Source organism: Anopheles coluzzii, chromosome 2 (assembly GCF_943734685.1).
Source record: "Anopheles coluzzii chromosome 2, AcolN3, whole genome shotgun sequence".
Classification (NCBI taxonomy): Eukaryota; Metazoa; Arthropoda; class Insecta; order Diptera; family Culicidae; genus Anopheles; species Anopheles coluzzii.
This window is the reverse complement of record NC_064670.1, coordinates 32,559,915-32,580,828: the sequence shown is the minus strand read 5'-3', so window position 1 is coordinate 32,580,828 and position 20,914 is coordinate 32,559,915. Positions and strand designations below refer to the sequence as shown.

Here is a 20,914-nt window from a genome sequence, read left to right as displayed (position 1 = left end):
CAGCAACACAGAATCTGTGTGCGTGCGTCCGTGCACTGTGTGCATTGTGTACACACGGAACGGAACAAAGTGCGGCTGTGTTGGTGCGCCAGGAAAAGGCAATCAGTCAGTTTGCTAAATAAAAAAAAGGTTGCTGCAAGAAAGACCAGCTGGGGTGGATCGCAAATTCGACGGGAGTTTTTTTCTCTACACCGATTTACGGTGAACATTAGCAACCCTCCTCAAGTTACGGTTCCGTTTGGCGTTTTGGGTTGGGCGAGAAAGCCATCATCGTCCGCAGAATCGGTAAAACGGGTTGGTACGCGCTTTGTTGGTAGAAATTGCGTGTCTCCCCAGCGCGCACACACAAGCACAACGTCAGATGATAATGAGCTCCGTGTGCCTTCCAGCAGCACCAGCACCACCACCACGTTAGTCGTTGGACAAAACAACACAGGTTCGGTGCCGAATTCTATACCACGCGCGAAGGACGACCGCTTTTTTGGTGAACTGTTGGTAAGCCAGTGTAGCGTGTGCCGCGGACCGGGTTTCCCTTTCACGGGTGAGGCTGCCAGTGTGTTCTGCTCGACCAAACAACATCTCCATCCGTGTCGAACATTGATGCTGCGCGTGTGTGCGGTTTAGGATAGGGCTGCCAGTCAGCCAGCCAGCCAGCCTGCCAACCAGTGTCGTGCAAACCACCCCTGCAACTGTAGTGAACCACGGCTTTTCCCCCATCCCAGCGCAAACGAGTGAAAAGTAGGAAAAGCGAACTTCTCCACCCTTTGTCCAAAACCCATTTAGTGCAAGTGTGCGTGGTTGTGTTCGATGGTTTCACCCGTCGGATAACAAAGAACAGCATCGGTCAAATGACCTCCGAAGGAACGCTTGTGGATCTGGATTTCGGAGACACAAGCACGACGAATCCCGCCAGTGCCATCGTCACATCGAACGGACACACAGCAGCAGCAGCAGAAACGCAACCACCGACGACCACACACACACTCCCCGGAACGGTGAATCATCTAGCGTTCGTTTCCGGCGCCACCGGTGGACACCCGCAAAAGCAACTGCCGCCACCAGCGTCGCAGCCGCCATCAGCGGGCCACGGTGAGCGAGGCGTGAACGATGCAATCATAAGCGACCTACTGCTGCCGATCTCCACCTCCTCCTCTGCAGCCGATAAGCAGAGCGTGAACAACCATCACCACCACCACCACCACTACGACCACCAAGGTTCGTCGCGGCTGTCCGCATCCTCAGCCGCGACCGTGGCCGCCACCATCGCCGTAGTGGACACCGGCGACGGTACGCCGCTCGTCCTGCCGGACGTTAGCTTCGAAGGCATCACGCTGGATTCCGGCATCGATCGAGAGTCGCAGCCCCTGCTGGGGTCGCGCGATCATGAGATTACGTACAATCAGTTTCCCGGTAAGTGGCCCGCTACATACGCACGTACTAACACCCCTTCCAAACTCCATGACTCATCGCTCCCAGGCAGTGTATGCTAATGGGGGGGGGGGAGGGGTCTTCCCTCTTGAAGACCCTGTTGAAAGTGGGATGATGAAAGATTTGCAGCGGCAGTATGTGTGTGTATAATACATCTGGAAGGCGCAACCGCAAAATGGTTAATCTTTTGGCAAACATGCTGCATACCGCTGTGCCCCGAAAGCTAAGAAGAGAAAATGTATTTGGCGCTTATCTTGCGCCGCTTGTGAACTTTTGCAAAAGCACGCTGTTCTTGACAAATGCGACTGCTACATCCCACCCGAACCCCGGTCGAAATTGCAACAACCCCTAGAGCAGGTTGTTTTGCGTTGCAATTCGTCAGGCAATGTCCCCACGGACGTCATTCGAAGGAAACCCTACAACTGCTCTCACTCATTCCAATGCGCAGTGCAAATGGCTGCTGCTGCCGCTGCTGCCGTCGGTGTCGGGATTGGGTAACAGCAGCACCAACCCCTCGACGGAAGATTGATTTACTTCGAATAATCGTGTGCCGTTTGTTGCCCCACAGCTAGGCTGTCCTACCAGGGCTTATCGCAGTTCTCGCCAGCCACGCCAGTACGATGGAGATGCTGGCTCTCAAGCGAGAACACGACTCATTGCACAACAAATTGGTGGCAGGAGAGTTTTTTTTGTAGCGTTCGTGTTACCATTTCGTTCGTTTCGGCCGCGACAACAGCAGCAAAAAGTCCTTTCCTCTTCCGGAGCGACATGTTCTTATCACTGCCGGGAGCCGGGCTAATAAGCTCTCGAAATGTCGCTGCTTTTTGTAAGAATGTTTCAAATTCTTCATCATTAAAATGGTTGTCCCATTTTGTTACATCATTCCGGGTGCTGTCCCGCCCATGAAAGTGTAATACAGCTTTATGAACAGCATTCGATGTCGTGAATTACACCAGTTTATCAGGGACTCTATCCGTAAGCATTCAAACTAACGACGGCGAGCCACTTAATCGTTCCGTAGCGAATTCCGTAAGCTTGGTAGTGAATCCGACCAAGCAATACCGTTTGTTATTGTGGCTACGAAACCAAACTGATCGTAAGATTCGGCTAAGTATTACTGTGTCGTCCCCACTTTCCAGCACGGCCCTCATGCACGCACTTAACCTTGGCAGTGAAGCACGAACCATTATTTTGCTGTTCGATGTTTCATACCTCTTCGTGTGCGTGCGTGTGTGTGTGTGTGTGTGGTGCGGGACGGACCGTTGCAATGGTCCATCGTTTTCATTGATTAGCTTCACGTTCGACCGGCAGCGGAACGGATGGTATAAAATATGGCCTTTTTCCTTAATACATTGCAGCACTAAAGGTAGTTTAAGTTCGCTTAAGCAGGAGACGTTTACAATTTGCCCATTTGATTAGCAGCACGAATTGTATGCAATTACCAATGCTAATAGTGCTTAGTGGCATGGGTTGTTTACATCAAGAACGCTCTCAGAACACTTCTTACTGTATGTGCTATACCTGGACACAATCGCCTTGACCGGATGGTCGATATCACGAAATTAAATGTAAAATTTTGGGAATTGAGCTTATACATAGTAACTACACTTAGTCGCCTATGTTTTGGTTCCCGACAAGTGTGCCGAACAACCAAAATGCATCCCTGTACGGATCGCTTCACTTGCTGTCAACGTAAAGCTCCGGCGCCCTTTTGCTTTCTGGTACGACCGACCACCCTGGTCGCAAAAGCTCCGAACGGGAACTTTTGCGAGCTTTTCGAGCCAACCAACCCCGTACAACTGGTTTCGCGGAAAAGATGTTCCTAGAAGCACTTGAAATTTTGTGGGGGGCAAGGAATCGATGACGACACACCACACACTACAAAACACCATGCCAACACAGCGAGGATACGACAGTAACGAAGCTTTTTCCGTGGAATGTTCACCATCGCCGTTGACAGCTGCCGTCATATCGGGACATGGGTGGTGGGAGGGAAGAACCACCGTTCGGTGACAAACCCACACTTCAGACGTCACAGTTTCCACGGCGTTTTTCCTTCAGCACGCGTTCAGTTCCACTCTAATGGTCCCCCCCATCCCCTACTACGGGGCAAACATACTCACACAAACGCACAGCTTCGTTTTGTTTAGTGGTGGTCGTCGTCGTCGGTCGTTTAAGCTCGACTGATTTTCCACCGCCGGTCGGCCACGGGCAGTTTCGGTGGAGCTTTCGGGCTCGAGGCTTGCCGAGCCGTGGCGCCATTCGCCAGTTGCAGTTTTCACTTTCGAGCGATACCACCAGCACGCGGGGAGGACCGCACAATACGTCTGGTGGTGGGTGTTGTGTACAGAGCACCGTCGGAACGGGCTCGGTCGGTCGGCGTTGGCCCCGGGGAAGATTGTTTGCGTGTGTGTGCCCTGTGTTGTGCCTACTGACTGCTGCTTCCTTTTCTGCCGCACGCCCCCCGCGCCTGCTAACTTCCGAGCTGCCGTGTCGTGCCGCGCTGGTCATGGTTTTTGCACTGAACCGTGTTGCTAAGACAAAGTTGTCTCTTCGTGTGCTAGTCTGCGTTGGGTTTTTTTTTTTGTTCAGCTCCGCTCCTGGTTCGCCCGCATCTTGAATTAGCAGGCCACGACGATATCGCGCCTTGAACGCAGGGGTGGTTTGAGTGAAATTCTTTACGTGTTAGTGTGTACATCTGTGTGTGTGTGTGTACAGTTGGAAAAAGCAAATCACAGCCAGCCTAGTAGTCGGGGTCGGTTTGCATCTGAAACATGTTTGTGTAAACACTGTGACCGTGATTAATAAGTGGCCTGGAATTGTGTGTGTGTGTGTGTGTTTTTTTCTGTTTTGTTCTATCGCCATTTGTCATCAGTGTGATATTTTACTACGTGGTGCCGCTGCCTCCTACGGCGTCCGCAGTTATCTGGAAAATTGATGACGCGTTTGGCCGTGCTCAAGATATGTGCCACCCTCTCCATCATTCGTTACCGTTTTGACAGCAAGCAACTGAACCACTGAATTCTGGTGTACCGCAAAGGTGTACCCCTCGCGCGCAGGGAACATCCTTGTTCCGGCGGATTATAATGCCCTCGTGGCGTGGAAGCAAGCAGTCACACGTGTAGGTGTGAGCAGCCAGTAATTAAGTTACTCCACCAACGCAACACCCCAACGCGTGTGTGTGTGTGTGTGAGAGGGACAGAGACAGGGAACGAACGCCACTGCGACTCTGTTGGCCTTGTAAAAACAGTCCCAGCTCCCCCCCCAACCGTACACTCATGCGGCCGCACCATGCTCGTGGAAAATTCCAACATTTTCATCCTGGACGATAGTAATGTCGTCGCACCGCTGAACGGTGGTGGTGATGGCGTCGCGGAGGACGAGCCCGATCGGCGGCTCACGACACCACCCTCCTCGTCGCTGTCGATGGCGGACGGGTGTCCGCTTTCCGTGATCAATCCCACGTACCTGCTGGGCACGGCGGACCTGTTGGCGGGGTCAGTTCTTTGCCCCGCCGGTGAAGCGGCTGGCCGGCTGAACCACGGTCCGGGGCGACCGGTTGGCAACATGATTGCACCGCCCGACGATCGGTTCGATGTTGGGGTGAAGCACGGCGGCCCCAGCCACCACACGTTCCAGTTCAACACCGCCATCGTGAGCTTGGCTGGCGAAGGTTCCGGTACCGGTCTGCACGACGGCTCGACCCGCGTCGAATGTATCAACGGAGAGTTTCTTATCAATGACGAGGACTACTATCCGTACAACGATATTCCAGGTAAAATGGTTGGCTAATAGACACAGACAGGCGTAAGGAATCTTCGTAAGGAAAGTAGAAAAAATCAGTTGCAAAGGACGCAGTTGGTGGCTCGCCTGGACAAGGGGGCATATTATCCTTTGCGGAAGTATTGTAGCTTACGACACAAACCGTACGAGCGAAGGAGAAGCAGTCTTCTAACGCACACACTCATTTGTTTGCGTTTGGGTCACGTGGTTTTTGCCTTGCGCTCGGGGGGGCAGTACGACGACCGTGCGCCACGTGAAGCTACAGTAGGACTGGTGTGAGATTTAGGCCAGCTGTGCGTGTGGCGAGATTCTGTTCATAGTTTCTGTAGTTCTGCGATAGCAAGGATAAAGGGGGAAACCCTGCGCCGACCCCACGCTGAAGAGGGAAAGCAAACGCAAAGAATGGTTGTATGCGGACATATATCCCACCCTCTGCGGTTTGGGTCGGGTTTGTTGTGGGCAAATCAAGACACCACACACACACACACACACGCTTTCTAGAACATTTATTGCTTCCTCCAGTGTGTCCCCCGAAAGGAAGGGGTTGCGTCTACCGGCAGAAAAAGGGGTTGAACGGTGGTCAGCACACAAAACCACCCTCATCCCACACACGGGCGAACGGTGGAAGGATATCGATCACGGTGTTATGGTAATTTCGAGAAAACGTTTCGCTTCTCCACCCTATCCCGACGGTGTCCCGGCAGCAGGCAAGCGAATGCTCGGCTGAATGCAATTGCACTTGCTCTCTACACTGTGTCACCGCTACTGGAAGGGAGCGGCAACTAAGCATATTGGAGAGAAAATGTTGTATGCCCCCGATTCGGGGACGCATTGGTATTAATGAAATTTTGTTTACATTTTAGTGTGCCTCGTCGCTGTACAGCTTTTTCCCCCTTTGTGGAAGGCAAAAGTATCGATTAGCTTTCGGTTCCTTTCGGTGCGGTGAGGACATCTTATTCTTCTAGCCGCGATGATTCAGTTCCGCTCCAAACCGTACAGGGGTTGTGTGTGTGAGTGTGGATGTGGCTCGACGAAAGAAAAAAAAAACGCCCGACCTTGGATCGAGCACCACCGTTGATGTCCAAAGAGCGCCATTTCCGTACTTTCCAAAAATAATTCGAACAAAAAATTGAATTATCTGAACACCCTTTACCTCTCTCTCTCTCTTTCTGGGGTTTCGCTATGGCTCCGTGTGGTATCTTTCGGGTTAGTGATTCCCTAAGAAGAAAGCCAATATTGAATAAGAAACGAACGAATCGCTATATTTGGGGATCAGCAGGAGCAGCAGCAAGAACTCGTTGGCTGCAAATGTCCTTATGATGCACAGCAGAAGAGTGCACTTGAAGGCAAAATGATGCCACATACCAACTCAACCGCCCAGAATGGATAGGGAAAGCACACGTACACTTCCCACAATTATTACTATCCCAGCCCAGGGGGGTCGGCTCACGATATGGTCGGTTTTGTACGTTTATTGGACACAAGCCAAAGCGCGTTCTTTGTTGAGGAGCAGAGTTTGTTTTTTTTTTGCCAACTCACAACCATTGCACCTTTAATGTAAGCAAATATTCGTGTCGGTTTTGCGCTGCCCGTGGTGTCGCGATGGGCGTCCATTGATTTGGGGCCGTAAAGTGCGCGACCTCGGGTTGCACGAAACGTGGCAAATCTTTAATCGGATTTAAATGCACGCGTAAAATGGATGTGGCATGTCTGCCTACCTGCCTGCCGGCCTCCGGGCACCGCAAAACCCGTTGCTGTGGCTGAAACAAATCGGCGTCCACTTTTCGGCAAAAGCCACTAATTAAAATTACAACCCAGTTTTCCTTTGTGGCCGTGAGAGTAGAAGAAGGGGGTGGCCGCGGGGAGAAGCCGTTATGGTCAAAATGAAACGAACCGAATCCGCGAACGCGCACTGTATACGCTTTTCTATTCGCGATAACCTCATTCAGCTTGCGCCTTAGAACGACGGTGTTAGTTGCGTGTAAACTGGCGTGGGTTTTTGGGTTGTGAGGAAGCAGACCAAGGGCGGAGGCGGACGACGATGTACGTATGCGAATGGCACGGTATTGTCGACGAATGCAGCACAGAGTGGTGGTGTGTAGTAAACAACAACCGCGGACCGTCTGACTGATAAGAAACTAGGTGCACTTTTTCGTGCGCCTGTCCACAAGAACGTTGGCGAAGGCGAGGAAAAGTGAAAAACGTCAGAAAACACAATGGTGTTATTTTTGCTTTCAATATAGTTTTGCAACAGCCAGACGTAAATACTAAATATATAAATATAAACATCTGTAATATGTGTGGTGGCTGGTGGCATTTCCCGCTGTATTGATCCGTATTATACGAATAATAGGTTTTGCTTCACATTTAACACATAATAAAATGATACTTTTTATAGTTAAACCATACTCATAAGACGGCTTTATAACTAAAGCCACGTCAAAACTTCAATTTCATGCAACGCATTGCACAGTTACAGCCCAACTAGTGGGAAATGCGTCGTATAAAACATACATACTAAAACATTTGTTTCTTTTCACCATTTTCCCCTCACTCTCCAGATGATCCTCACTTCAGTGACCTAGTGTACTCGGCAGAAATAGCGATCGATGCTGGCATCTATCCGGAACGTATCTACCAAGGCAGCAGTGGGTCCTACTTTGTGAAAAATCCCGCCAAAGTAAGTGAACATTAATCACCGCCGTTAAAGTCAGTAAAACAAAAAAAAACAATAAGTAAAACTGCTGCTCATCCACCATCTGGGTGATCGTCGGGAAAGCAAACTAAGACGATCATCCCTTCCGGAGAGCAAACAGCATAAACAACCTCTTGCCCAAAACGATTCGCTCATTCAATTCGTCGTTGGCTGAAGTGTTTGCATTGTGCAGTTTGTGCATTTGTGCGCACCGCAGCTGGGACGAATTGGGTGTATGGGGAATTTCTTTCGCTTGAAGGAGTTTGCTAGAAATTTTGGTATGAATCGTACATCAAGCCCGATGCGCTGTGCGGATGTAAGGTTAGCTCACGCACCTGTGCCATGTACTAAAAACCTCCTGTTTGAATGTATTTCACAGAAAGTAATTGCCGTTTTTAAACCAAAAGATGAGGAACCGTACGGAAGGTTAAATCCCAAGTGGACCAAATGGATGCACAAGCTGTGCTGTCCGTGCTGTTTTGGACGCGCCTGTCTGATACCGAACCAAGGGTAAGAAAGAGACAGAGAGAGTGAGAGACCGCAATCCCTTCCTTATACTAATGAAAAACTTTCCCACCCCTGTGTCGGCAGGTATCTCTCGGAGGCCGGAGCTAGTCTAGTGGACCAAAAACTAAATCTAAACATCGTACCGAAGACGCGCGTCGTGCGCCTCGTGTCGGAAACGTTCAACTACCCGCGCATCGACCGGCAGAAGGCACGGATCAAGAAGACGATCAAGGAGCGCATCCCGGCCGCTCGGTTCAACCGCATGTCGCTCCCGCCGAAGACCGGCTCGTTTCAGCTGTTCGTCGACGGGTACAAGGATGCCGACTACTGGTTGCGCCGGTTCGAGCAGGAGCCGCTGCCGACGCGACTCGGTCAAAAGTTTCAGCTACAGTTCGAGCGGCTGGTCGTGCTCGATTACATCATCCGCAACACGGACCGGGGCAACGACAACTGGCTGATCAAGTACGATCAACCGTCGATCCTGCCGACCAGCCCGACGGCGGCCACGACACCGAACGGCGTGAACGGCATCGCGGCGGCCAACGGCAACGGGTACATCCCGCGCAGCAGCAGCCGGCTGGAGATGATGGAGCACACCGACTGGAATCTGGTGCAGCTGCCCGAAATTCGGATCGCCGCCATCGACAACGGGCTCGCGTTCCCGTTCAAGCATCCCGACTCGTGGCGCGCCTACCCGTACCATTGGGCGTGGCTGCCGCAGGCGAAGCAACCGTTCAGCCAGGACATCAAGGATCTGGTGCTGCCGTCGCTGTCCGATCCGCACTTCTGCGAGGAGCTGTGCAACGAGCTGTACGAGCTGTTCAAGCAGGACAAGGGCTTCGACCGGGGCCTGTTCGAGCGGCAGATGTCTGTGATGCGCGGTCAGATGCTGAATCTAACGCAAGCTTTAAAGGACGGCAAGAGCCCGGTCCAGCTGGTCCAGATGCCGGCCGTCATCGTCGAGAGGTTGGTCCGGATTTCACGCACTGCTTCCGACGCGGACACGCTGTGCTTCTAACACACTTGTACAGCTGTGTTTGTGTGTGTGCACCTCACATGTATGGCTCGTTGGAGCCGTTTTCGTAGCTGCTTTTCGGTTCGGTTTATACTAACACACAGCATCCCTTTTTTCCTTTTTTTTAAGTTCGGTTTGCACGATCCAGATGTATTAATTTAGCGCTTCCAATTAACAACAGTAAACAGAGTGTGGCCTCTCTTTTTTTTACACCACCCAATGTTGCATGTATTTTATTTTTACTTTTTGTTATGCTTGTCTTTGCACGTTTTGTAAATGTAAGATTGCCGTTTAATATGCAGAAAGCGAGCCCCAAAATTAAACTTGCCCTCTCTTATGTTTCAGATCGAAGGTTAATCCGGGATCGTCGAGATTTTTCTCATTCCAGCAGCGCTTCCAAAACAAGAGTCCGTTCTTCTCCTGGTGTTAGGGGAGTGTGCCGGTGTGTACCGGCGTGCATGTTCGGCCCCCAAAACACTAAGCTACGGCGAGAAAGCAATCTCTCCTGCGTGAGCAAAGGGAAGGCGGCTTAGAACGGTGCCCTACTGTACGCTGTCTATTTCGGAAGGGTAACTGGAAGATCTGCATATAGTTCTATAATAGCACTGGTTAAACAGGAGAGTCGAGAGAAAGGAACAGTTAGTTTGCGGGCGTGGTGCACAAGTGTGCAGGTAGTTAATTTAAACGAAAAAAAAAGGAAAGGGCAAACATACAAACAAACAAACAAAAAAACAACCCAATACCAACAATAAGTGCAACGGTACATATTAAACGTTTATATATACACACACACACACATCTAGGGAATATTTAAATCAGGTTCGAAAGTAATCACAAGGCCACACAAGCATACACACGCCTGGCCGACATTTGTTCGCCGGTACGTAGTCGATGAGGCCGTATCTTGTAGGGCAGCAAAATATTTCATCACAACGATGCGGCGACAAGGTGTGTGCGGCAAGAAAGGGTCGTCCCCATATAGGCGGGAACCGGTTCATCGGACACATAGGACAGACCATTATTATTATTATTATTATCTCAGGCTGCGATAGGGAAACCGATATGGAGTTTGGCATCACCTAGCGCTGCCAGGTTCTGTTTTAATTTTACTAGTTGTGATTGTGTGCGCGTGTGTTTTTCTTTTCTTGTTTAATTATTTGTTTGTTTTTTTTTTCTCTCTTTCTCTCTCTGTTTCGTTTACCGACAAAACAAAACAAAAATGTGTATAGTAGCAACTATATTGTTGGTTGGATTGATTTGCAAACATCACGCGCCACACGCGCGAAGGTTTAGTCTAGCGTGGAGGGTGCCGCGCGCATTCTTCGGTGTCCTATCTAAGCAAGCGTTTCCCTAGGATAAACGCTAAAAGTGAAACGAACAACGTAAAGTCATCAGTACACGAAAGCGAGTTACTGCATAATCAAGTTATATCCACTAGTCCTACTACTACTATATTATACGCAAGTAATCGATTATCGAAAACAGTCAGGTCAGGTCAGGTCGGGCGTGACGTGTAGGGTGAGGGCGTGCGACACGGGACGTTACTGCAATTACTCGCTCGCCCACGGGGCGACCATTACCGGGGGACTTTACTCGTACGGTACGCGGAATAAGAGTTTAATTAGGGGAGGGAAGGTTGGTTGAATGGTTCGTTCGGTTTCCCGGGATCATCCTCCTCATGGTCCCGCCATAGAAGGAGGGCAGAGTGACATGGGAGTATTTTCTCTGTTTGGAATTTCGTTTCCCTTCGGAGCGTAGCGGGAAAGATGGAGCGTGGCGTAGAGTAAGAAGGAACGAAGCAACCCAAAATGCACCCAACACCTCAAGCGCAGCACGGTGTGTGTGTGTGAGTGTACGTGTGTAAGCGAGAAGGAATCGGTGTACTACGAACGGTGTGTGTGTACGTGCCTGAAAGGCAGGAAGTATTTCTGCAATAGATAGAACAAAGAAGGACGAGTGTATGTGTGTGCGCGTGTGTGTGTGTGTGCATCGGAAAAGGTAGCAACAGCAGCAGCGGCAGCACGCAAATGATGCACATGTGGTATTCTGTGCAATTAGCAAACAAAATTATTCTTGGCCACCACACACCAAGGAGGATGAGCTGGGAGGAGGCAGTGTTTTTTTTTACTAAATTTTTATTTGTGCCACACGGAATTTCATAAACTTTGGAAGTACTTCCCGTGTGTGTGTGGATCTATCTCCCGGCTGGCTCTTTTCCTGCTTTCTTTCGTTCTGTTCTTTTTGTGTTTGTGGCCAAAACACATTTCTTTTTCCGGTTTCCTTTCCTTTACTGTCTCTGGAATCTTGTTTGTAAAATATAATTAAAACTACTAACAAACACGGTATTTGCATTTTTTTCTTCATTTGCCATTGCATTTAACACCAGCGGAGACGTTACATATTGAGAAAAAGGAAACTAAACCATCATATTTAATGCACCGTTTTAATTGTTTTTTATACATATCTGTCCTCGGGATGTTCGCAACAAAACATCCTCACCAGACACGCGATCTGCAAATTACAGCAAACAGTGGCACAACACATTTTGCAGTTATCCACCGAGACAGCCAGTCAGCGAGCCAGCTAGCCAGCCAGCCAAAACCAAACTCGGTACGACAAACCGCCATCCGTGCTTCGTCGACCTAATTTCAAAAGTTTTTCAAATAGTCGTTAGTAATGTGTGTGTGTGTGTGTGTGTGTGTGTGTGTGTGTGTGTGTGTTTGCCTTTTCCTGATTGTATTTTGTGTCCATTTATCGATGTTCAACAGTTCGCGCATCGCGTAAGAGCGGAAGCAGACACAGAAGCAAGGGGAAGCGGGTAGACTCAAACAATGGGAAGGAAACAGCAGGAGAACCACCTCCCTCCCAGTAGTAAATGTGTGTGTGTGTTTGATCGATGTCCTTCGCATTTCTGCACACAACTGTGCACACGTGGTTGCGCTTCCCATCGCGTTGTCCTATTATCGGTACCAGTACCAGGTCCTCGTGACCTGTTTATGCCCCGCGTGACGGATGAAGGAACGTCGCAGCACGTTTGTCGGATTCCTCACAAGTCTCTCCCAAGCAAGCAGGACTGCCTCAATGATTGGGGGAAATTGATTAGCCATTTCCGAGACAAACATGGCGCCATGTTGGGCAGGGGGGGATTGTTTTAAGAGGGTGTGAATTTGTTCGGAAATGCGTGTAAAAACAAGTAACGCCGTTTTTGGGAGCGTAAGCCACCGTATTATCCTGGTTTGGCTACACGCGTAACTCGTCGTCCTTCGTCGTCCGTTACCAGGTGGGACAAGGATTTGGAAATGTTTGTACCGTTCCCCCTGCTGTGTGGCCTTTCAGCCAACTCTTTCCTACCGTTACATGAACGGTGCTTAAGGATATTTTTCCCCCAGTTGTTTTTTTGCTTACTCTCACTCTCTAATTCACTTTCTCGACGTTACACACCCACCAGCAGTGTGTGGCTGTGCGTCCTTTCGACCGTGAAGCTTCCACAAGGGTGGGACGGGGAGTTCAACTAAGGCGCCGCCGGTATGTTTGCTCGGCAGCTTGTGTGTTAGTGTTAACCGTGCGCGCTCACTCACAACACAGGACGATGAGGGTTTTTTTTTCTCATTTTCTCGAATGTGATCCCTCTGCTGCGAGCTCCCACTCTGCCACCACCAAAACCCTGCTGACCTGCATTTGAATGAAGTTCTCTCTCTCTCGCCCCTCGCAGTTCTCCCCCAACCAACGCTGGTCGATTTTGAGTCGAACCGCCGCCGCCGGTTTTGGAGAGTCCATTCGCGGGACGGTTTTATTTCGGCATTCAGTTTCGCTGCCTGGTTCGGTTCGGTTCGGTTCTCGTGCTCCTTGCTGTTGGCGGTGTTGTGGCGTGCCCCTGGGTGTGTGCCCACTAGCTGTGGGCTCTTGGATTTTAGGATCGCTCGCGTTTTACAAAGTAAGCTCTGAGCTTTTCTCGTTTCCTACCGTCAATATCATCCCCCTTCTCCTTTGCCTCCTCGTGTTTGTCTAGTGGCTGAAGCGTGAACGAAGCGTGACACGTGCCTAAGTGGTTCAGACATCCCATAAGACACAGCCAACGGTGATTAGCTTTGCACGCACAGATTGGTGATACACAGTGCGGGTTGGGGGACAGTCGATAATACGATTCGATCAGAATGAGTGGATGGCCAAGGGTATTTATTTCGAAACTAAAATTGTGTGTTATAAAAATGTGAAACATTCGCGATCGGCCGACACGATAAGGATGGAATTCGCACCACTTCCGCTTCAATGAGTGTGCTTTCCCAAAAAAATCAGCACTAATGGACACTCTAGGAAAACCTGAGTGGTCTGTAGGTTTTACGCATGATTTACTCTTCTTCCGCTAACTGTACACCCCTTTACACTCTTTAACTTGAGAGCAAATGTTCCCAAAAGTTTCGATAAAGCCTGATTCGCTTCATTTGTAAGGTGTGGAATTAATGTTTGTTGTGCAACAGAAGGCTCGCAGTGGTGTGGTGTCTTGTGCTGTTAACCTTTTGTGGGGGCATTATTTAATCATGGACTGTGACGCTGGGCTTCGATTTCCAAGGCCAAAAAGGGTGGGGAGGAGGGAGGAGTAAAACTAAAATAGAAACACGCTTCCTGCTTGTCCCTAATGTCGTTCCTGTACGCGCGGCTCTCGTCGGCCTTCGGTAGTCGACCATTATTGGTAAAAAAGCTGCATTTCCTTTTTGCAGAATAAGAAAAAATCGAATCAATTCACAGCGAACGGTAAGCGAGACAGTTTCCAGGATCATTAAGTACGCCCAGTGGACAATCGCAAGTGGGGCATGCATAATTAGGATGATACCAAATTTCATGCTCGCAAACAGACAGGCAACGATGTAAGAAAAGGAACCAAAAATAAATAGAAGAACATTACACGCAAAAAAAACTCAATTTAAACGAGAACAACACATACAAACGCACACACACCAGTGGCAGCTCAGTGGGGTGTTCTGCCAGTCGGTTCACTGTCGTCCCACGTGCACCGCCGTTCGTTACTGTTTGACCTGGAAATGAACACTCATCCACCCACCTCCCCCCCAGCGAGCAGAAAGCGGGTCATGTGCCAGTGGAAAGCAACATTCTGGCTATCCAAAAAACCAAAACAAACTACCAGTAGGCCATACCCATTCCCTTTTCTTTGCGCCCGCCCACCGTGCCATGGGGGGTCGCGATGGAAATGCAGCGCGCGGAAAAGCAATAAAAAATCCTAGCAGGCTGCGACGCTTCTGCTTGCACAGCAAAGTGGGCTCATTTTTTGCAACCATCCCATCCCGAACGGATCGTGCCCCCTCGCGTGTCCGTCCGAACGCCTGAAGCTGCCCAAATTTAGGTTCGAAATTTTCAAGCCATTCAAAACCGGAAGTTCAAGTCCCGATGGCCGAAACGGAAGGGTGAGTTGGTAGCGGAGGGGGGGACGGGTCGTGGGGTTGCTTGTTCCGAAGTGTGGGCCGCTCCTTTCGAAGGCCACGGATGCTCTTGGCCTCGTTATGAGGACACAAGAGGGAAGGTGTGTGGGAGAGGAGGATGTAGGGTGAGGTGATGGGGAACTGTTTAAATAGCGTAAATATAGGTATTATTGATTTAATAATCCTCGCAGCAATCGGGCGATACTGTGCAGGTTTGGGGAGTTGGAGTGGGGGGGTAGGGGGGTTTGGAGGACCCAATTCACCCTGCCAATTCCTGGCGGTAATGTGAAGCCGCGTGTTTTAATCCGCTGCTTGTGTGTCTGTGTGTGTGTGTGTGTGTGTGCTATCCATGACCTTTGAATGCTTCTTCTTCCCTGTCCGATCCCGACAGAGTGTGCTTAGTCGCGGAGCAGGATCCATGTGCAGCGGGTTGCACTGTCTACTGCGATGAGGCTGCCGTACCATTAGCAGCGCCCCAAATTCCCTGCTGCGCCCCAACCGGTGGAGAAATTCCCGACACAGCGTGCCTCGATCCGTCCTACCCGTGTTGTGCCGAGCCCTGTGCGCAGCCCGCCATCGTCGTCGACGATTGTTCCGTTCCCGCGGCTGACTGCTGCCCGGCCGAGATGCCACAGTGCTGCAACTGTGCCTGCGGTAGGCCGGGATGTGTGCCCATGAAGCGTGTGGTAAGCCGGGGAGGGAGCAGATGTATGTAAAATAGCTTGCTGCTTAGTGAAAATCGCCTTTTCCGATTCGATTCGCCCGCACAGCGCTACGTCCAGCCGCCGAAACGGGAGTCCTGCAAGCCGATCGTAACGTACAAAGCGCCCGAGGTGGAGTTCGGTGGCGATTCGACCTACAAAACGTCCTTCAATGCCGATCCCCAGCTGGTCGTCAATGCTCGCCCGCTACCGATCAAGCCCCAGGGCCATCTGGTGCCACATTCGGGCAGTTTGGAGAAAACCACCGTCACAGCGGTAAGTGTGAAGCATTAAAAAAAGTTAGCTCTTAGTGCAAAAGAGTCCCAGATGGCGCTAGTGTTGATGATTGAATAAATTTCCCGTAACAACCCTCGGTTTTCCCCCTGCAGCTCTCCTACCCTGGTTACAACAATGTAGATCGAGCGCAACCGATAGTTCCTACCGGCAATCAGCTGATACAGCCGGGCCCGCTGCAGGAGGTGACGACCAGCCGGCATGATTACGTGGCCAAAACGACACCAAAGCGGTACAAAATCGTCCCGCCGGGGCACATGCACGTGCACAGCGCACCGTTCGAAAAGCAGACGATGAACAAGCTGTCCTACAGCTGCCCGAACATGGCCAGCTTCGAGCCGGCCCGCTCCTGCAAACCGTTGCGCGAGTACGAGCGTCCCGAGAGTGAGTGCGGGAGGGGGGAGGGGGGGGCTGGTTTTAACCTTCACTGCTCATTGTTGCACCTACTCTACTACCTTTCTTCCTCGCTTCCAGTCCCAATGCAGTCCGAAACGACCACAAAGCTCAGCTACGGTCCGATCTGCCCACCGCCCAAGGAGGACGTGCCGTGGGCGCGGCGCGCCTGCTACCAGCCGCCCGACGTGCCGATGGACAACGAGACGACGTACAAGAAGAGCTTCATGCCGGGCTGCGCGAACGAGCGGGCCAAGATGGTGCTGCCGTACAACAACCTTTCCGTACCTGCCGGTTCGGGTTTCGAATCGAAGACAGTCTACAAGGAGAGCTACCACAGTGCCACGTGCGGTGAGCGGCCGCCCGCGATACGCCCCGTCGCCAATCTGCGCGTGGCCGAGCAGCGGCTGGACGACGACACCGTGTACAAGGTATATCCTAGCTATGTCGTGGATCATTCCAACTTTTTCTGACCCGAGCCGGACTCGGCCGCTCGGGACGGGTTGATGTGTGGACACTGAGCCGCCGAGCCACTTTCCTCCCTCTATCTCTCTCTCGGTACTAGTTAGAGCGTTGTGTTGCATTTGGTGTAGTGTTGTTGTTGGTATAATGTGTGTGAGGGAGGGAGGGGACGTATGCATCATCATCAAACGTATGTTAGACGTTTGCGTAATTTGCGCGTAGATTGAGTTTAAAGTTCTGCCGTGCACACTGCCATTTTAAGTTTCACGTAACGAACGCGTGTGACGCTTCAGCAATCGATTCAAGGTAATTGCAGGAAAGTACATCCTTACTACTAACACTACTACTACTACTAGCTCTAGCCTCTAGCTGAATGATGTAATTGCTCACGGTGCACACATTTTGTCCTTGAATCAGAACCGTCACATTTTACACAAAATAAGCATTTTACATTGATTTTGTTTTTTACATTTGCTTCTAAAACCGATATGATGTACATACAGCACTCCCCCAAAGGCTCATTCGGACTCGAACGAAGCTCTAATTGCCTTCCAACATCCTAAAACGCGAGTGCATGCCACGATACTGTCGTGTTCCGTTATAATTTAAATGACGCAAATTTGTCAATTATTCCTTTGCCTTTTTTTTGCCACCTCCCTTTTGCAGACATCCTTTGCCACCCACTGCCATGCGGAACGGCCGGCAGCGATCCGTCCCCGTCCCGCACCGCTGATCGGCGACGGACCCATGCAGGAGGTGACCACGCAGCGGCATGACTTTGTCTGCAAGGGGCAAGCGAAGCGGGACCCGATCGTGCCGCAAGGATCGCTCAAGATGCCAACGGGACGGGTGGAGAGTGCCACCGTCAACCGATTATCCTACCCGGCCAACAAGGAAAACATTGTGCCGACGAAATCGTGCAAACCCATCCTGGTCTACAAGCGTCCGGAGGGTAAGTAACCGTGTACTTGCATTTGTGCGCGCTCCCTGTACTATCCCCGTTTTGTTCCCCCTGTTCCCCGCAGAACCGATGGAGAGTGATACGACACAGAAGCTAAGCTACATGCCCGTCTGTCTGCCGCAGAAAGAGCACTACCCGTGGGCGCAGCGAGCCCGCTATCAGCCACCGAACCTGCCGATGGACTCGGACACGGTGCAGAAGCTGAGCTACGCGCCACCCGGGCAGTACATCGAGGAGCCGTGCGCTAGTGGGGCGGTCTGCTGCCAATCGTGCAGTCCGGCCGCGGTCAACTGCTGTGCAAACGTGGACACGGCATGCAGCGGTGTCAGTTACCCGCGCGCAGCTATTGTGAAGTAGAGCTTCAGCTGCACACGGTGTGATCGAATCGGATCGGTGCCTTGCGTCGTGCTTTGCGTCGGAGAGCTTGCAAGTCAAATCCTAACGGTTTTATATTTGTGTTTACCTATGTGCTGATAAGTTGAAAAAAGAAAATCCTGTAGAGTATTGCCCCATTTACCCCCTTTCCTTTTTATGGCTGACGAAACATAAAAAATATATATCATATATCTCTGTTGGTATGTGGATAGTAAGAGCAACCAAAAAACAGGTTACAAAACTACTATCTAAAATCTCAAGGGAAGGTGGAGAGTGAATTGTTATATCAAGAACTTCTCCAGTTTGCCATTCAGTAATCTTGTGTCTTTTGTGACGCGCGGTATCTTGCCATTTCTGCTTGAGAATGAACTAAAAGTACTATGCGTGGTAGGGTAGTTCGGTACCATACGAATCACATGGCCATTTCCACCAGATTCTCGAATGACTGATTTGCTGCACTAAAGTGAGATCATCCTGCAGCTCCTTATTGTAACGACTTTAATTCAAACATCTTTTCAAGCATCGCTTTCGAACGCATAAAAAAAATATCTCGCAGTGCCTATCATTTGACTCGACATAGGTCAAGATTTGGGCGAACTCTAAAGGATGTTCCGTACATCAGCTTTACGCGGGAATTTACTGGTAAGGCCGCTGGCGGTGTCGCCATCACTTAGTTCTTTGTCTCGTTAATCCCTGGTTAAAGCTGTAACTCCACTGGTTTGATTATTGGTGAAGGAACACCAGATGAAGACCAGTTATTATGTTAGCACGATTTGTTGTGCATTTCATAGCCACTGTCAATTTGTATGCTTTTCGGAAACTAAACGCTACGAATGTTTGGTAAACAATGCTGCACATCATTTGCGATAAGCCTATTGCACAGCATGACCATTCTGTTTTGACTTATTACTACCAGACAGACGCCACTTTTGCTACACACATCGAAGCTCCCAAGCTTTCTTCGAGGTTTCAAGGCGGATGACCACACTAGGACGATTTTCTTTGCGTAATTAACGACACAGAACACAAATCCGGTTGTTGTGTGTTTATGTAGGTGTATCTGTGCTATATAAACGGTTTTCTTCTCGGCTGGAAATTTGGAACTTCTTATACAACACGAATAGTTCACTTGTCGGCTGCCCCACCGCGTGCCATATCCTTCCTTCCAGTACACAATTCACTTCATCCACGGCTTCGATTCACAAAACAATAATATTTTACTGCAACTCACAGAACTACACACAAGCACCTTTCGCATCATTCGTTACATTACATCATACTGCAGTGTTGTATGGATTTGCTGTTAATTATTGGTGGCTGTGGTTCCGTTTCTGTTGTTAAACAGTACTGCTGCTGCTGCTGCTGCTGTTGCTGTTTCCTCTCTTGTCTCTCGTACACCGCCACACGGTGGAGAACGGATGTTGGAACTGTTGTTGGCCATGCGGCAGGATTAGATGGCGTCGATTGCGTCGCCCTCCTCCGACGAGCTGTAGTCGTCGCCGAACTCGATATCGTCGTCCATGTCGTTCTCGACGAACGTCACCGTTTCGTTGATGCGCACCGACTCCGGGAACTCGCCGTACGTCTTCAGATTTCGGGCCTCGTCCGGCGTGTACTTAAGGATAACGTCCGCCTTCGAGTCCTGGTAGTCTCGCAGACCGATCAAGATGATGTCACCCTGGTTGATCCAGACCTGTTTTTTAAATGTAAACACAGCGAAAGGAGACAGACACACACACCAAGGCATGCAGGCAGCGTGGGATATTAGTGTTATTAGTTAATTGCGCGTTCACCTCGTCACACACGTATGCAAGCGAGTTGGGTGGTGTGCATGGCTTGGTTGACCTGCATTTCACTACTCGCTTGTGTCATTGACGATGCGCAAAAATTGCTTTACACTACTACCCCCCACAATCCCACCCCAAGTTACTTCCTAAAACTGGCAAAATTATGCTGACGGGTCGGGAATGTTCCCACAGTCGGGTATTACTCATCCCTTAAATAAAGGTCCAGTAGCAAGGCGACGATGCTTTCCACGCACTCTCGCACGATGCTCTTTGTCCCGTGAAGGCAGTGTAAGAGTGGGGGGAAAGAACGTACACACCACCAACCAATGCACCTTGCAAGGGGCAGCAGCCCCTACCCCAACCACTGCTGCTTACCTTTTTCCGCAGCTTGCCACGGATGTGACAGAGCCGCTTCACACCGTCGAAGCACATCGCCTCCAGCCGGCCGTTGCCCAACATTTTCGTGACCTGTGCGTACTCCTGCTCATCCTCCTTGAAGATCAGTTCGCGCTTTTCCGACTCGTTCTCGTTCTTACCGCGACGACGGTTTTTACCTCCCTTTCCCTTGTTCTTCGGCATGGCTACCGAGCAATGTGGCTGGTGATTGCTTCACGCAAACGTACTGCTGAAACGAAATCGAGCACGGAAGGCGGGGATTTTCACACTGCTTTGCTACTGCGTGCGGGGCCGTGGAAAGTGCGGAAATATTGGCTTTCCACGGAAAAAGGGCGAAGAAACTAGTTACCAGAGTGCTGCCGTCACAGCGTGGATGACCGAAAAGAAACCTCGCTGATTCTTCTTCTTGTTTTGCAACTGTGCACACGGTCGGGTTGGTACGCGACCGAGCTCGTCGTGACATTCCACCATATTGAATGTGCGTTTGACGGTCCGTGTGACGGGTGTTTAGGAAATGGATAGGCAAGCAGTTTAGCAAGCAGAACGCGTTAGCTACTTCATTATCGCTTTTTAAATATTTTTAAAAAAATATTTTGAATGTTGTTTTTAGTATTTAGCAGTTATTTCTAGCATTAAAAATTATCAGTTGTTGTTTATTGTCCAACCTGGTGGATAAATTCAT

The 20,914-nt window shown here is 50.3% G+C and overlaps 2 protein-coding genes across 3 annotated transcripts; one reads left to right on the top strand and one right to left on the bottom strand.

Moving 5' to 3' along the window:
- The first annotated feature begins 22 nt into the window (after positions 1 to 22).
- LOC120953086 (uncharacterized) lies at positions 23 to 18,240 on the top strand. Its single transcript, XM_049607394.1, has 12 exons — positions 23 to 1,410; positions 7,773 to 7,891; positions 8,286 to 8,416; positions 8,498 to 9,379; positions 9,774 to 9,853; positions 14,788 to 14,848; positions 15,255 to 15,549; positions 15,634 to 15,840; positions 15,954 to 16,242; positions 16,333 to 16,682; positions 17,380 to 17,665; positions 17,739 to 18,240. Exons 1-12 carry the CDS (start codon positions 849 to 851, stop codon positions 18,029 to 18,031), a joined length of 3,555 nt encoding a protein of 1,184 aa, XP_049463351.1. The 5' UTR covers positions 23 to 848; the 3' UTR covers positions 18,032 to 18,240.
- Positions 18,241 to 19,079: 839 nt separating this feature from the next.
- LOC120961631 (eukaryotic translation initiation factor 1A, X-chromosomal) lies at positions 19,080 to 20,703 on the bottom strand. 2 transcript variants are annotated; one of them, XM_040385517.2, is made up of 3 exons: positions 20,582 to 20,703; positions 20,212 to 20,458; positions 19,080 to 19,742 (listed from the first exon to the last, which is right to left on the bottom strand). In XM_040385517.2, the coding sequence occupies exons 2-3, from the start codon at positions 20,413 to 20,415 to the stop codon at positions 19,500 to 19,502; spliced, it is 447 nt and encodes a 148-aa protein (XP_040241451.1). In that variant the 5' UTR covers positions 20,416 to 20,458; positions 20,582 to 20,703; the 3' UTR covers positions 19,080 to 19,499. The 2 variants fall into 2 exon arrangements, with proteins under 2 accessions (XP_040241451.1, XP_040241450.1); XM_040385516.2 differs by having other exon boundaries at positions 20,212 to 20,461; positions 20,582 to 20,697.
- Positions 20,704 to 20,914: the final 211 nt, after the last annotated feature.